The following is a 15,790-nucleotide window of genomic DNA, read 5'->3' as shown; positions in this document are numbered from 1 at the left end:
TTTTATATATATATATATATATATATATATATATATATATATATACAAATAATTCACAGGACCCAGCACCCTGGACAAGTCCCGCCCAGGGTGACGTACTCCAAGCACACACAGCAATAAGAATCTGGAACATAATGACTCCAAGCTACCTAATATTGCAATCTCCCTTCCATGAGGGCACTACATCATCAGCGTAGTAGTATAAAGACCGCAATCTGGTAATAATATAAAGGGACCGTGAGAACGTTGCTCCACACAGCTGAATAAAGTTGACAGATCATTTTCGGCAGATGATGAACAAGTGCCTCGTCCCTGCCAGCTCTCCAAAACAGTCTCATTCCTAATATTGCAGTAAGAAATCCTCCTTTCCACAAGGCTCTGTCCCCAGACAGAGGAAACTGGAGAGAGAGAGAGAGATTTAGGAACTGGTAGAGTGACCTGGCGGAGATTAAGCCGATTGTCATCAGAGTATTAATGTGTCACTCTGAGCAGCCCCAGATACAGGCATCTGTTTCAGAGCTGTTTTAGTGCTGTCAAAGAAAGTATTAGTCCAAAACAAACAAGTGCGTAGAATAACATGTCAGGCATAGAAATAACACTGGGCGCGGGTATCGCCTTTCTGGGCTTAACAGTTACTGTAAACTTGGGGTGAAGCTCCTCTGTGACTAACACTAAGATAACATTGGCCGCCTATGTGATTATCCTGCAAGGCCATGTCTGCTCAACTGTGCTAAAAAAGATGTTTATTTTTAAGACCTAAAGGGGAAAAGTCAATAGATATCGGAATGAGTAGAACGCCTGTCAGCCCCGGTGGCTTAGATTACACAGCGGGGCTCATTCACTGAGCACAGATTGTGTTCTCAGTCACATCCTTTTTGTGTTTCATTGTGCGAGATAATGCGTAACATAGACGCTACGCCACAGGTAGCGATACACGGACTGTTGTATGGTAACGATATACAGATGTAGCACCTCCCAGCCAGCCTGAGGATTCGCCAGATCCTCTGAGCAGGCGCAGGCAAGCAGTCAGGCGCTCCATCTCACACACTTGCGCGTCCCCGTCAGTACGGTAGAGGGGAGCGGTTTCCCTATCTGTCTCCGCTTCAGGGAGACGGGCAGTGTTAGTGGGGACTGTGGGAGGCTGCAGGCGGCAATGGGGAAGCAGTGGGGAGCTGGCGGAGAGTGGTGGAGGGCTCCGACTGAATGATGCGCGCGAGCGTCTCGTGCGCGCACACCCACTTCCGTTGGCTGGTGGCACATCACAGCCACATCCAAAACCACTTATAACGGTTTATTTACTAAAAGTCGATTTTTGGCTGATATTGGTCAATTTTTCTTTCTTTTTTTTTCTTTCTTTATTATTATTATTTTTTGTTCAGTATTAATCCATTTAAAATCACTCTTGGGCTAACAGAGTTGAATACACATTTACTAACATTTAAAAATGAATCTAAAAATTAATCTGTCAGTAAATGTGTCGGTACTCTTTACCTAGAAGGGCGCCCACGATTTTGATCGTGGGCATCGTTAGTAAAAAAAAATCGCGTCGGTCGCATCGCATGCGACCAAAAAATCGTATGCGATGCGACCGACGCGATGCCCGCGATTTCCCATAAGGAACAATGTTAAATGTCCCAATTGACCCGATTTTCCTGTTCAATGTCTCAATTGACCCGATTTTCCATAGGAAACAATGTTAAATGGCCCACAGAGGCCAAATAGGCACCCTGAAGTGTGAAATGGCCCCCACAATTGTTAACGCCACCCCACGATCAACGTGACCCCGAAGCGTGGCGAGCGCAGCGAGCCCACGAGGGGCGGCGGTACGCGTCCTACGACCTTTTTATACCCCCACTATCCACGTCAGCGTGGAGTTGAGAATAGAAAGTGTGGCGAGCGCAGCGTGCCCCGCGAGGGGACGCGGACAGCTGTGAAGCCCGCGAGGGGACGCGTATACCTGTGAAGGTGTCCGTGTCCCCTCGCGGGGCTCGCTGCGCTCGCCATGCTTCGGGCTCGGTGGCTCGCTGCGCTCGCCACACTTTCTATTCTCAACTGATGGCCGCGATGGGCGCCCTTCTCGGTAAAGAGTACCAATGTGTGTTTAAGCCTTGTAAGCCTAACATTGTGTGACAAGGAATCACTGAATAAGATGACATGTTTATCTTGTAGCCGGTACACATCTTACCAGGTAATCAGCATAAGCTGGTGCCTGTCCTTATGTTTCCCCCCTATATCCCTATAGATTGTAAGCTTGCAGCAGGGCCCTCCTACCTCCAAGTCTGTCTGTTGTTACCCAGTTTGTCTTATCACTGTCTACTATTGTAAAGCGCAACGGAATCTGCTGCGCTATATAAGAAACTGTAAATAAATAAATAATAAATAAATAAGCAAGAATGGTTACAGCATTGCAGCATACAGGAGTCAGGCACTGAATTTGAATACCAAGCAATCATTTTCTTGCACATATTTAGTGTCAGTTACATATGTCCCCAATACTGGTACAGTAGTAGTACAGTAGTACCATGTTTCCCCGATAATTAGACCTCCCCCGAAAATAAGACCTACCCCAGATTTTGGACATGTGTCCAAAATAAGACCTCCCCCGAAAATAAGGCAGATTCAATTTTCAATGCACTGGGTTCCAAACAATAAATTCTAACCCCCCGCTAACCTCCGCTAACCTCGGGTGACCTCCGCTCACCGCTGAGGTATTTAGAGACCACAGGCTTCTACAGAAGCCGCTTCTGCTCCCGGTCCCAGGGATGCATTGCGGGAGGAGGCGTGACGTCGCCGCGCACATCACGCCGCTGCAGCAGAGCAAGGAGTGCTGGCGTTGCTAAGACTGAGCGAGAAAGGAGTTGTGTTTAAAGGAGGTTGTTATGATATGTTCCCTCTATTTAATGCAGGACTGGGGGCATGTTTACAAGGAGCACTGGGGCATGTTTTAAAGGAGGATTTGGGCATGTTTAAAAGGAGGACAGAGGCATGTTTAAAATAAGACCTCCCCTGAAAATAAGGCCTATGGTGTTTTTTGTTGGTTGGAAAAAAATAAGACAGTGTCTTATTATCGGGGAAACACGGTAGTAGTTGCATATCCTGTCCCCAGTAGTGCCAGTTACTTATCATGTCCCCAGTAGTGCCAGTTACATATCATGTCCCCAGTAGTGCCAGTTACATATCCTGGGGTAGATTTATTAAGCCTGGAGAAGAGATAAACTGGAGATAAAGCGGAGAAAAGGTAAAAGGAGATAAAGCACCAGCCAATCAGCTGTGTTTGAAAAATACAGTTGGGAGATGATTGGCTGGTGCATTATCTCCTTTTACCTTTTCTCCGCTTTATCTCCAGTTTAACTCTTCTCCAAGCTTAATAAATCTGCCCCACAGTCCCCAGTAGTGCCAGTTACATATCATGTCCCCAGTAGTGCCAGTTACATATCATGTACCCAGTAGTAGCAGTTACATATCATGTCCCGTGTAGTGCCAGTTACATATCATGCCCCCAGTAGTGCCAGTTACATATCATGTACCCAGTAGTGCCAGTTATATATCATGTCCCCAGTAGTGCCAATTACATATCATGTACCCTGTAGTGCCAGTTACAGATGTAACCAGTAGGTTTTTAGGCCCCCAAAAAATACATTCTGAAAATTATGGGTTTCGGAATAATTTGGAAACGGATATTTGGATAAGGGGTACTCAACCTGCATTTGAATTAAATAATAATTACATTAACAATAACCTTCGTATATTGAATCGTGATATCCTCTGCCTGCTTCTCTCTATAGGTCTTTGAAGAAGAACATCATATCCTATATTTGGACCATGGGGGCGTCATCGTTGCCATAAAGGACACTTCTATTCCGCTGAAAATACTCAAGTAATGTATTATGTTCACCCACAACTTAAAGTGTTTGTTCAGAAAATGCAATGCAGCATTCAATGACAAATGAGTGACTTTTATTTAGTGTAACTTCGGTGATTGAGTGGCTCTGCGGGTTGTTGACAGCTATGACATTTGGCAGTAAATAAACTAAATAAAAGTAAAGGTGAGTCATAAGAACAATGTCAGCACTGCAAGAAATCAAATGGGGTTTTTTATTTATTTTTTATTTGAGTCAATAGAACTCTGGGAGCTGCCAAAGCATTCTCCCTCAGAATAGGTGTGAATAATAATACCAGAATGTCACTCTGCCTTCTCCGAGAGTACGCGGTACACAGTGGCGTCATTAGTGTATTTATTGCGGCACAGTGGCCTAAAAGTTTCCACCCCAACTAAAAATCGTTTTATGGGAAAAATCTGTATGCAGGTTGAGTATCCCTTATCCGAAATGCTCGGGACCATGAGCATTTCGGATAAGGGATTTCTCCGGTTTTTGGAAAGTAATTTTTTTAACATACTTTCCTGGTACCCCGATGGTCCCCCAGTGTCCACAGCGGCCTTCAGGATCTTCAGCGGTTCCAGGGGTACATTGCGTGAGTTTGCAGGCAATGCTCTCCTGGGACCGCTGAAGAAGTTCATGAAGGCCACCTTGGACATCGGGGGACTTGGTAACGATGAAAAAAGGGGCAGGGGGGAATCCAAAATATTTAAAAAAAACCACGGTTTTTGGAATATTTTGGACCTGTATAAGCAATATTGAGCAGCAACTCTAATTCCCGGCCAATGTAGGGATGGAGACAAAGGGGGGAATTTGCTAAGATGGGCGTTCTATGTCACATGGGATGTTTCTATGGGCCACCAATCAGAATCAACGTATTTATTTAGCACCTTCTAGAAGATAGATAGTATCTGATCTGAATTCTAAACTTTGTGGAACGTTATCCGGCTGTCAGATCTACAATAAAAAGCTAGACATTCAACCCCAAATCATCAACATGCAAAAAGATATTGACAAGTATAAAGAAGACAGTGCTTCAGGTCAACAGGTCCAAAAGATCAACATCATTTACCATTAACATATTTTATGATTGGGTATAGCAATCAGTATGGGTATTGGGTATAGCAATCGGCACAGCAGTAGCGGAGCGAGGCACCTTTCCCAAAGCATGGTGAGTGAAGCGAGCCTGCGAGGATACACGTTTCCACGATTGTGGCTCAGATATGAGGAAGATACAAATTGACACACACAAAAAAAAATGTCGACCAATTTTATGTCGAATTTTTGTACGTCCACCATTTGGGGTCTATCCTTTTACTGTAGATCTATTGAACCACACTTTTGTTGAACTGTCGAGTTGTGTAATCTGTACTATGTAGAGCAGGCATGTCCAAACGATGGCCCTCCAGCTGTTGTGAAACTACAAGTCCCATCATGCCTTGCCACAGTTTTGCTATTAGGGAATACTTAAACTATGGCAAAGCATGCTGGGATGTGTAGTTTCACAACAGCTGGAGGGCCACAGTTTGGACATGCCTGGTGCAGAGTATCATAAGGGTGTCATGCATGTTACAGGGTTCCTTTCAGCCAGAAATTAACTTCTCAAATATGGAAACTGGACCAATGTTTTGAACATCAATACCACAGAGAGAAGTACTGTAGTATAATTTAGTAACCTATCCTGTCAATAGTGTTTGCACCTCACCAAATTTAGGTGGATTTCCCACTGTTGCACTGTGTACTATGTGTACTATCTGTAATACACTACACAGAGACCCGTTCTCTTCTGTCCATTGTTTGAGGCATAAAACAGGATTATAGTGTATGGAATTTAATTTTTTTTTTTCATGGTTGATATTATCCTTAGTTTCTATAAAGCCAAGATTTTTCTCGTTGCTGTACAACCAGGGAAACTTGTCATGCAAGATAGCAATACATGAACAATGAAACAGAAGGTGAGAGGGCCCTGCTCGTTAGAGCGTGAGATTTGAAGCAGATGAGGGAACGGAGGCAGAAGGTAGAAGTGCTTGTTTAGTAAAATGGACAAGCCAAGTCTGTGTGACAACAATGAACGCTGTCAAGTGCTAAGCATATAGCAGTATATAGCAGTAACCAAGCACAGACATAAATACATTGAGAGTCTGATATTGGTGGGGGAATAAAATAACACAGCCAGAAAGATGTAGTATCACTGTGGTAATAATTCGGTTGTAGATGACAAATGTAAGCAATAGTGGAATTAGCTACTGATTTAACCAAGGGATTATCAAATCTCGTCAAGACTAGAGGGTATATTTACTTATGTTCAGTTTTGGATTAGTTAGATTTTATGTTTGATTTAAATCAACAGAAATCAAATCAAAATTTTTACCTCATGAAATCCTGCATTTTCTAATGTTCAATTTTATATTCGATTTCAAAATCAAATTTGATGTTCAAATTTGGCTAATGATTTTGCGTTTGGCCTAGATTTCAAATTCAAATACAAAATGGAATACAAAACCAATAAAAGTCCTCATTTATTCCTATGGCTTCAAATATACAATAGCACACACACGGCATAGCGTCCGCCATCTGTACTTTTACAGGTATCATTATGAAGATTTAGATAATAGAATGTTGTCTAGAAGCTAAAATTGTCTGTCTGTTATTATTATTATTATTATTATTATTATTAATATGCAGCTCGAGTCTCCCTTATCTGTATATTCCAAAAACCTAAGTATTCCGAAAACCATGGGTTTTTTTTTTGTTTCCCCCCCTCCCCTCCCCCTCTCTTTTTTTCATACGTACCTCCTCCCCCGGTGTCCACGCGGCCATCGGAATCCTCTTCAACGTCATCCCTGGTCCCAACTATGCATTGCCTGTGGGTGCCGGCGAGGTCACCGGCACACTTGCGCCATGCACCCCTGGGACCCGGAGAAGCCAGGGGACATCGGGGGACCATCGGAAAAAAAGATTCCGAAATCCGCAAAAATCCCTTATCCAAAATATTCGTGGTCCCAAGCATTTTGGATAAGGGATACTCAACCTGTATTATAATTACTATTATAATTTTGGGGATTTGTAGTTTAATTCTGTGTTCAATATGCTGTGTGTTCGATTTTCAATTCAAATGTTAGCAAATAAAGGATCTTACGTTTATTTATGCAAAAGTAAATACTGATGATTTGATTTGCCGATTTTGAGTATGAATTGGTTTTATATTTGATTTTGCCTTTAGTAAATCTCCAAATGCAAAATTAAATAAAAATCAGGGTAAACTAAGAATTAAACAGTAGTATAATACAAGGGTTAAAGTGGGTGTGTATGGGGGGGGGGGGGGTTTAGGGTGGAACTGAGTTCCAACACCTGTTATGTTAGGAGAACTAGTTCCACCTTCGCCACAGCTCTGCATAGCGAACATTCAGCCTTTGCAGTGAGAGTAAAACCTGGAAATGTGGACTATATTCTGGCATGTGTAAGTTATATGGGTTCCAATGTATACAGGAGGTCAACAGTGTCTATGTCTACAGTCAATAGATCGTTCCCATATAGTCAACAAGCATTAGGTTGAGTGGTCAAAAGTACAGCATGACAAAGGTCAACACAAGATTTTGGGGAGGTTCATGTTTCTCTATGTAACTCGTGTCAGAAGTGTTTTGTGTTAGGGTTAGATTTGTTGTAAAGTGATGAATCTGTTGTCTTTACCTCCCATTAGATTCAGCGTAGACGAAGGCTACACATGGAGTGTACATAACTTCACCAGCACACCCGTGTTCGTGGACGGCCTGCTCAGTGAACCAGGAGACGAGACCTTGGTCATGACGTACGTTACGGTCTACCAGAATTGTATTGTGGTTTTATTGCATGAAACATATAGTTTTTCATTATACTCGGTTGGTTAGATGAGGTCATGAGGTTGTACAATGTTATAATTACACACACGGTGGCAGTGCCATGTTTTCCAAAGACTCAGGGGTGGGGGTATTAATGATTGATGGTATAATTGTGCTACCATGGGTAAAAGCCATCTCCCACAGCTGCGCCAAAGGGCAGTATTCAATGAGGCTGATTCGCCATCTTTTATGGCGATTTCGTGCTATACGGAGATTTTTTGACTAAAACGGTGAATCACCCTATTCAATGACCAGATGGCGAATACATTTCAAGGTTTTTATCGCCATGATTCACCGAGTAGCAATCGCTATCGTTTTATGGTGAAGTGGAATGTGAACTTTTAAAATAAAGTGTTTTGTTTTTTACATTTGGTGTCAGGAGGGGCATGCTATTTTTATTCATGTGCTGTAAGCACATGAATATATATTTAATTAAAAAAAAAAAATATATATATATATATATATATATATTTTTTTTTTACACAGCAGCCAGCAGGGGGCCAGGAGCCGAGCCGCTCATTAGATATTCATATATTCACTGCACCCGATCATTACATATGCACGATCGGGTGCAGTGAATACCCGGTCCCCTGTTGGCTATCTCGGGGGGCAGCCTGTGCTGCCTGGCTCCCGGGGAGCCCACCTCCCCCCCACAAACGTTCTGGGGCAGGCAGGGAGACTTCCATCTCCCTGCCTGTCGCCATCCTCAGGCTCCCTGCGGCATCGCCACAGGAGTTAAAATTCGCCGGTCAGGGGCAGTGAGCCCCTGACTCGTTGAATACTGGAGCCAGCGAGGCTCCGGAACGCGGCGGGCAGTGGCGAATGTGCAGCAAATCCTAAACAGGATTCGCTGCACATCGTCAAAATTCTCATTGAATACTGCCCAAAGTGTTCGTCATGTCACCAATTCCTTATGAATGTTGGGTGCCAGGAGTATTGTTGACCTCATAAAGTGTCTGCCTCCACTACATACCTGTCTGGCAGTCCCATGGATTGGGGAAGTCGGTCATCCAGATCTCTCCCACTTCCCTACAGTAGTGGGCTTGTCCTTTGTGATGCATTTTACTGTGAATGACATCATTATAACCCGCAAAGACACAATTGCCCCTTTGATCTCCCTTCTAGGATCTATGTATTTGAAATAGGGGACATTCAGTCATAGAAAATTGTCAATATATGGCATACGTTGTGTTTAATGTGTCAAGATTGGATTTGGGGGTTTATTGAATCTATTGACCTATTGATCTATTGAAAGGCCTGGAAAAGGGCAGCAGGGACCTTGTTGAGAATCCCAGCAATGCCAGAGATACATGTCTATGTGTGGTGGCTGTAATACAGATTAGGGGAATGTAAGTGCTATTGGCAGTCTTCATGTAATTGCCCGGTGGAGTTTGAAATCATTATCCTAAAAGAAATGGAAATATTCCAAAATACCAGTTTTAATACAGTTTGCAATTAAGCTGAATGCAGTTACCCAAAACATAATGTAGGATAACCGGGAAATAAACTCAGAACTGGATGCGTATAAAACATGTTTTAATGAAGACAAATCTCACTTGGGACAATGCTACTGAAGTACCGATCTGGTTATGAATGATCCTTTCCAGCAGGGCCAGGACAACAGTTTATTGAGGCCAAATGCAAAACTTCTAAATTACAGCAGAAAGTTTAGGTGGGACAGTCCCTGTGCATGGAGAGAAAGGGGGGCTTCCCAGCAATGTGAGCATGATTGGAAGACACGGGGCAGGTGTGCAAATTGGGGGCGGAGCTTCTATGGCACAGCCCCGGTGTGGGGCTTGTTTATCCCTGATCTTGCCTGCTAAGGGTTTTGGTGAAGTCACTAGACATATTCTGCATGGGCTAAAGAGGGGTGCAGCACATTTATTAGGAGGATCCTCATACAGTATATTGGTTCTCAAAGCTGCAGTCACTGTAAGTGCTTATTAGAAGACACTAATAAGATAATACTTAAATATGTACATAATCAGTATGTCAGCTACGTGGCCGCAATATTTGATAAGGATACATGACACATAGGTATCTGTAATGTAATTATTCCTTTTATTGCATATACACAAATCCATTGCATTGAGAAAAAAAAAAAAGAAAAAAAAAACAACATTAATTCAAAGTGGAAAAACCAGTTTAAGTTGTTCTAATCTACACACTATTTTTCTTTTAATATTTTAAATATCCAGTGAAAGCCATCTTTCTGACTATGGCGAACTGTACTAAGCCTTGAAAAGTGATAAAATGGAGAGTGATAAACCACCACAGCCTGTATCATGACAGGAATGAGCTGATTGGCTGGGGGTTTATTACTCTCCATTTTATCACTATTCAAGCTTAGTACATGTGGCCCCATGCCAGAATGGGGACAGTGGCTCCATAGCCTGTCACAGTGGGCAGTGGCCATACCCAAACGGCCAGCAGAGGGTGTGCTCTGCAGAGCTTCCCTGGACACTCCCCCCATGGATCAGGCCTATGGTGTCCAATCATACTTTTTAACCCCTCAAAGAGTCCACAAGACTCATTTATTTACAAAAGTTCTCCCCAATTCAAACGTGGCTAAGCGGTGGAGAGAAATACGAGCGTAACAGCCAACCAGCTCCTAACAGTAATTTTTAAACCACAGCCTGTGCTATGACAGTTAGGAGCTAACACTTTATCTCCGTCTTCTTTATCTCTCTCCAAGACTTACTAAATAGACCCCCATAGCTGTAGAAATGCCATCTCCAAACAATTTCTGTGCTGATCAAGGATTCTAAGCCTTACAGCTTGTTCAAAATAAGTATGTGAGGATGTTGAACATGGTAAATGGAGCATTGTAAGAAGAATGGAGTAAGGATCATACAGATGTGAAATTCGTATCTAAAAATGACAAAACACACAGAGAATTTCCTTTAAATGTCCTCAGTCCCTCATCTCCTATTTTTGAAGATAAATGTAGCGTGCTTAGCTGTAATACCAGCAGATGTTCTTTAAGCTTGCCATTTTATCTGGAGTATTTAAGATTTTTTTTTTTTTTTTTTTTTACAAAAGTAACAACAAATTTAGAATCTTGTGTCTACCACTGATAATCAGGCATTATATAACAGTGCCACCCAGTGGTAAAAAGTGGAATGGCAAATTTTAAAATTAACATTTTCAATATTTTATCTGCCACCTGAGCTTCCTGACTGCACAGGCTGGCACTGGCTGCCAGGGATAAATAAGACATTATTTAACACTTGTATGTTAAAAGTTCCCATTTCCACATCCATTATATGTAATGTTCACTATATCCCTAGTTATTTGGGCTATATATCGTACTCTGCAATACTGTTTCTCTTATGTGATATTTTATAAAACTATACACCTTCATCCTTCATCCCTCTTTCCTGCACAGAGTGTTCGGACACATAAGTTACCGGTCAGACTGGGAGCTGGTAAAAGTGGATTTCAGACCCTCCTTCTTTAGAGAGTGCACCGAGGATGACTATGACTCTTGGCGCCTGTCTAATACACAGGTATTATTACCATGATCGGACAGTCTTTAGAAAACAAAAATGTCCTTACTGTATATTGGTCATTGTCACTTGTAAGACTGATCAACTCTTTGGCCAAACACCCAAAGAGCAGTCACTTATTCAGTGATGGTTGTAGTTCTTGTTATAGATAAAACTGTTGGTATTGATACTTTAGTTTCTTCAGATATCCTGCGGTAAATAAAAAACATAGCTATAATGTATATCTTTTGTTTAATAGCGACAGTAACTCCATATGGCCAGCAGGAGTCACTGTTTATATTGCTACATTGCATTTTCTAGAAAAGTTGCTTTCACAACAGGAAAAGTGACTGGTATACAGTCTATGTAACAATTTACTATTGGCGCTCACATCATAACCGTAAAAAAAATCTGTATTTACAATTAATAAGTAAATGATTAGCGCCCAGAATACAATTGCTATAGATTGTAAACTTGCACTCAGGACCCTCCTACCTTTTTTGTCTGTTATTACCCAGTTTGTTTTATCACTTTTTCCAATTGCAAAGCACAATGGAATTTGCTGCGCTTTATAAGAATCTGTTAATAAATAAATACACATATATCACGTCTAATATATATATATATATATATATATATATATATATATATATATATATATATATATATATATATATATATATATATACAGGTCGAGTATCCCGTATCCGAATATCCGTTATCCGAATTATTCCGAAATACGGACATTCCAGAAAGTGAAAAAAAAATTTTTTTTTGCTAAAAACTCACTGGGGACATTTGTAACAGCATCACTGGGGACATGATATGTAACTGGCACTATATATGTGCAAGACAATGATTGCTTGGCATTCAAATTCAGTGCTGAGATAGTACACACATTTTGTTTCACGTTTTGAAACCTTGTTTTTTGAACAATTAAAATATGTTTGTGTGTATTTTATGTGGTAATAAAATATATTTGTGTGTATATTATGTGTTTATACAGCATAAATGCAAGATACTTCAAAATACATCATTGAAATATTAAAATATTCCGAAATACGGAATAATCCGTTATCCAAAATTCTCCTGGTCCCGAGCATTTTGGATACAGGATACTCAACCTGTATATTGTAATTTTAGGGCAGTGTTTCTGAGATATGTGTGCAGGAGCAGTCACTTGCCAACTCTCCCCTGTGCGAACAACTGCACAGGTGGAGTAATTACTCACTGACACATTTGTCAAAAATACCCAGGTGGAACTTATTATTGCACTTGTGATTCTGTGAGGAGATCTGGAAAACATGAACTGTTTCCAATCCTGAGGACCAAGTATCTATATTACAGTGAAGTCTGGGAATAAGTTGGCCAGGGTTTAAATGTCTCTCGTCTGATATATTCATGTAACAATAATCCAGTATTCCCCACACTTCATGCGCAGGGTGAAACATGCATAATGGGTCAACAGAGAAGCTTCCGCAAGAGGAAGACGTCATCCTGGTGCGTTAAGGGAAGAACTTTTACCTCAGTCTTGGCTTCGAAACTCTGTCAGTGTGAAAGCACAGACTTTGTGTGGTAAGTTTGCGTAGAGGCGGATCACTCTTTTTAGGTGTGTATCACTGCTGATTTTTATTAGTATTTGGTTATTGACTATTATCATACCCTCCACCATGATCCATTCCATTAGGTACACAATGCTCTGTTCCTAGACTTCCCTGCCAGTGGCAGTTACAGAGACTGGACTCCAGCACAGTCCAAAATTCAAAGAGGGGGGGTCACATCAACTGCCAGTGAGTCCAGGACAGTGATGTTTGGGGTAGCAGTAGGTGTTGCTCCCCTTTTTGAATATTGGACTGTGCTGGAGTCCCACCTCTGTAACTGTCACTGGCACGGAAGTCCAGGAACAGAGCATTTTGTACCTAATGGAATGGGTCATGTTGGAGGGTATGTATTATATGTAAGTTCATTTATTGGGCATTAGAAGGTTCACAGGTCATGGTGATTAGGGCTTTCTACTTCATAGGGTTACATCAATCAATTTTTATCCAATCAGTGCTGTAAAATGTCCAGAACTCATGCCCAATAAGTTCTTTAAAAAGTTGCCTAGATGAACTTCTACCGAATAAGTGCTTTATAATGTTAAATAGAGAAAGTTGGGCAAAGTCCCGGGCGCTTCGTCTGGTTCTGCCTCACCCTTACCAGATAAGAACTATTCCTAGTCCCAAAGAAAATCAAATGGAAAGGTGTTTTGGTGAGGGAGATGGGGTGCCGGACACTTTCCCGACAGTCGGGATCCCGACAGTCATTACCCCGAGGTCACGCTGCATCACTGCCGTCCGCCCACTTCCGCCGACCCCACGAGCATCACGCACCAAGCCGCTCGCTTCCATAGGCATCCCAGCTAAGCCACACACCTCTGCCTCCCGCTCTGGCCGCCGCACTAGTAAGTGAGTGTTCGGCGCAGCCACTTTGGGGGGTGGGGGACTATTGTTTTCAATTAGGGATGCCAATCCCGGGATCCCAGGACTGAGCATTTTTCAATCCTAATTCCCGGGATTGAAGAAATGCCCCTGGAGCGGCATCCCTAATAACCTCCCCCTCAAGCACTCGCATCTCTAGCGACTGTGAAAAGAGAAGGGGGCTCTCCCATGTGTCCCCGCTTGTTATCATTTTAATCTTAATTGTTTTTTAAGTGCACTTGTACCATGTCTCTGCACACGCAATGGTTCTGCACTACTTATAGAGGTAAGCACACCCTGTTATTTTATGTAAGCTGTTTTTTGATAAAAGCCTCCTGCGGCTGAAACGTCCCTGAGAGGCTACGTGTGGTCATTTTCTCGCAGCAAGTCCCAAGTGCCGCAGTTTAGTTGGTGAATGTGTTGTCCGGTCAGCTGAGGCTGCGCCGGTTACTGAAGGCACGGGGCCAGTAACAAAGCATTGGAGCTGAGTGCCGGCTAACTTGCACATTGAATATGGAATTCCAGATATTTATTTTATTAAATTGTTTATTGTAAAAGATACCATTCCTAATGCATTCTATTTGTTAATCTAACAGCCAGCGCTTGTATACTCTTGTTTTTAACTTTATACCCCCCATAATCTGATTAGTTGCTATGGGGGACATCATCTCTTCAATTTTTAGAAGCTCTAGTACATTACCCCTGTCTGTCCAGTGTCTGGAACCCTGCTGAAATGCCAGACTCAACATAGCAGCGTTCAGCAGAAGGTGGCACGACCATACTTGCCTACTTTCAAAAACTAGTTTCAGGGAGATAATAGTTGGTGGTAGAATTTTGCACAGTGCCCCATTGAGGGGGTGTGTTAGCTCCACCCAAAGGGCGTATCTAGTTCCATATATGGAGAGAGTGTGAAAATAGATTGTGAACGTGGCACCTAGAAGCGTGGGTGTGTACCGCTACATCTGAGAGGAATCTTGTAAAATGACATATCCAAATGTAGATGATCACCAGAGCAGTTAGTAAGAGATACTATACTTGGTAAAGTGCTGGGAAATGGTGCTGATGATTCAATGTAAATGTATCTGTCTCTCATTCCTTTTTTCCCAAAAAAATGTAGCAGTATAATGTGGGCTAGGGGAAATGAGGGAGATTGCTAGACTAATGAGGGAGAAATTGCTGCTATATCAGGGAGTATCCTGCAGAATGCAGGAGGGTAGGCAACTATGGGCACGACTAGAGAGCCCTGGTTGTTATCTCCTATATAAGTCCCATATATATAGTGACATTTCCCTCTGTGATAGCTTAGGTTCACACAAAGGTTATGTTGTCTTCATGATGTAATATATTTTCAATGCTAATTACTAAGTTTGTGACATAGACAAGATCTTAATAATTAGTTTTACCAAAAAGATTGGACAAAAATACGATTCTTCAGGTTTGAATATTATAATGGCACAGTACTTGCAGGGGGCTGCGGTGCTGGGGGGAAGGATGGTTAGAGGGTTGGAGGAGATTTTAAACTAGGCGACGGGGGGGTGGGGGCAGCAAGACATTATGGGACCATCAGGGAGAGAAGCCGGACTGGGATCAGGAATCATATGGGGGAAGGAGATGGGGGGGGGGGGGGGGAGACATAGACAAAGCCCTGGGACATAACAAGGGTATAATCGGGGGTAACTCTCAGGGTGAATCAGGAATGTCATGTAATAAAATGTTATGTTGTAACAGTCACGTTACCCCATTACAGTTCTTAGGTACGGATGATCTTAGTATACGGGAAGGAGGGAATGACAGAGGAAGAATTCCCGGAACTATGGAGAGGGCAGGCAGTGTGCATGGTGGGGAGAACTGTAGAGAGTCTATTGAAGGGGAGAGGGGAAAGAGGAAGCTAGTAAAGAATTCAAATGGGTCCTGGGGTGAAACTAATCACAATATTAGAGCCATATCTAAAAATAAACATAAATTAAAATGCTTACTGGCTAATGCAAGAAGCTTAGTGAGTAAAATCGGGGAGCTTGAAACGGTGATCAGTAGGGATGACTACGACATCATTGGTATTACAGAAACATGGTGTAATGAGTCGCATG

The 15,790-nt window shown here is 42.3% G+C and overlaps 1 protein-coding gene across 2 annotated transcripts in view; it reads left to right on the top strand.

Moving 5' to 3' along the window:
* The window catches only part of SORCS2 (sortilin related VPS10 domain containing receptor 2), a 719,220-nt gene that overhangs the window by 648,904 nt on the left and 54,526 nt on the right, over positions 1-15,790 (top strand). For both annotated transcript variants that reach the window (XM_083154662.1, XM_083154749.1), the window contains exons 13-16: positions 3,786-3,877; positions 7,579-7,686; positions 11,145-11,265; positions 12,686-12,819. In XM_083154662.1, coding sequence (XP_083010788.1) covers positions 3,786-3,877; positions 7,579-7,686; positions 11,145-11,265; positions 12,686-12,819 — 455 coding nt within the window. The remainder of the gene's footprint in view (positions 1-3,785; positions 3,878-7,578; positions 7,687-11,144; positions 11,266-12,685; positions 12,820-15,790) is intronic.

This window comes from Crinia signifera, chromosome 1, assembly GCF_055691185.1.
Source record: "Crinia signifera chromosome 1, ASM5569118v1, whole genome shotgun sequence".
NCBI lineage: Eukaryota > Metazoa > Chordata > Amphibia > Anura > Myobatrachidae > Crinia > Crinia signifera.
This window is presented reverse-complemented; position numbering and strand designations above follow the sequence as displayed.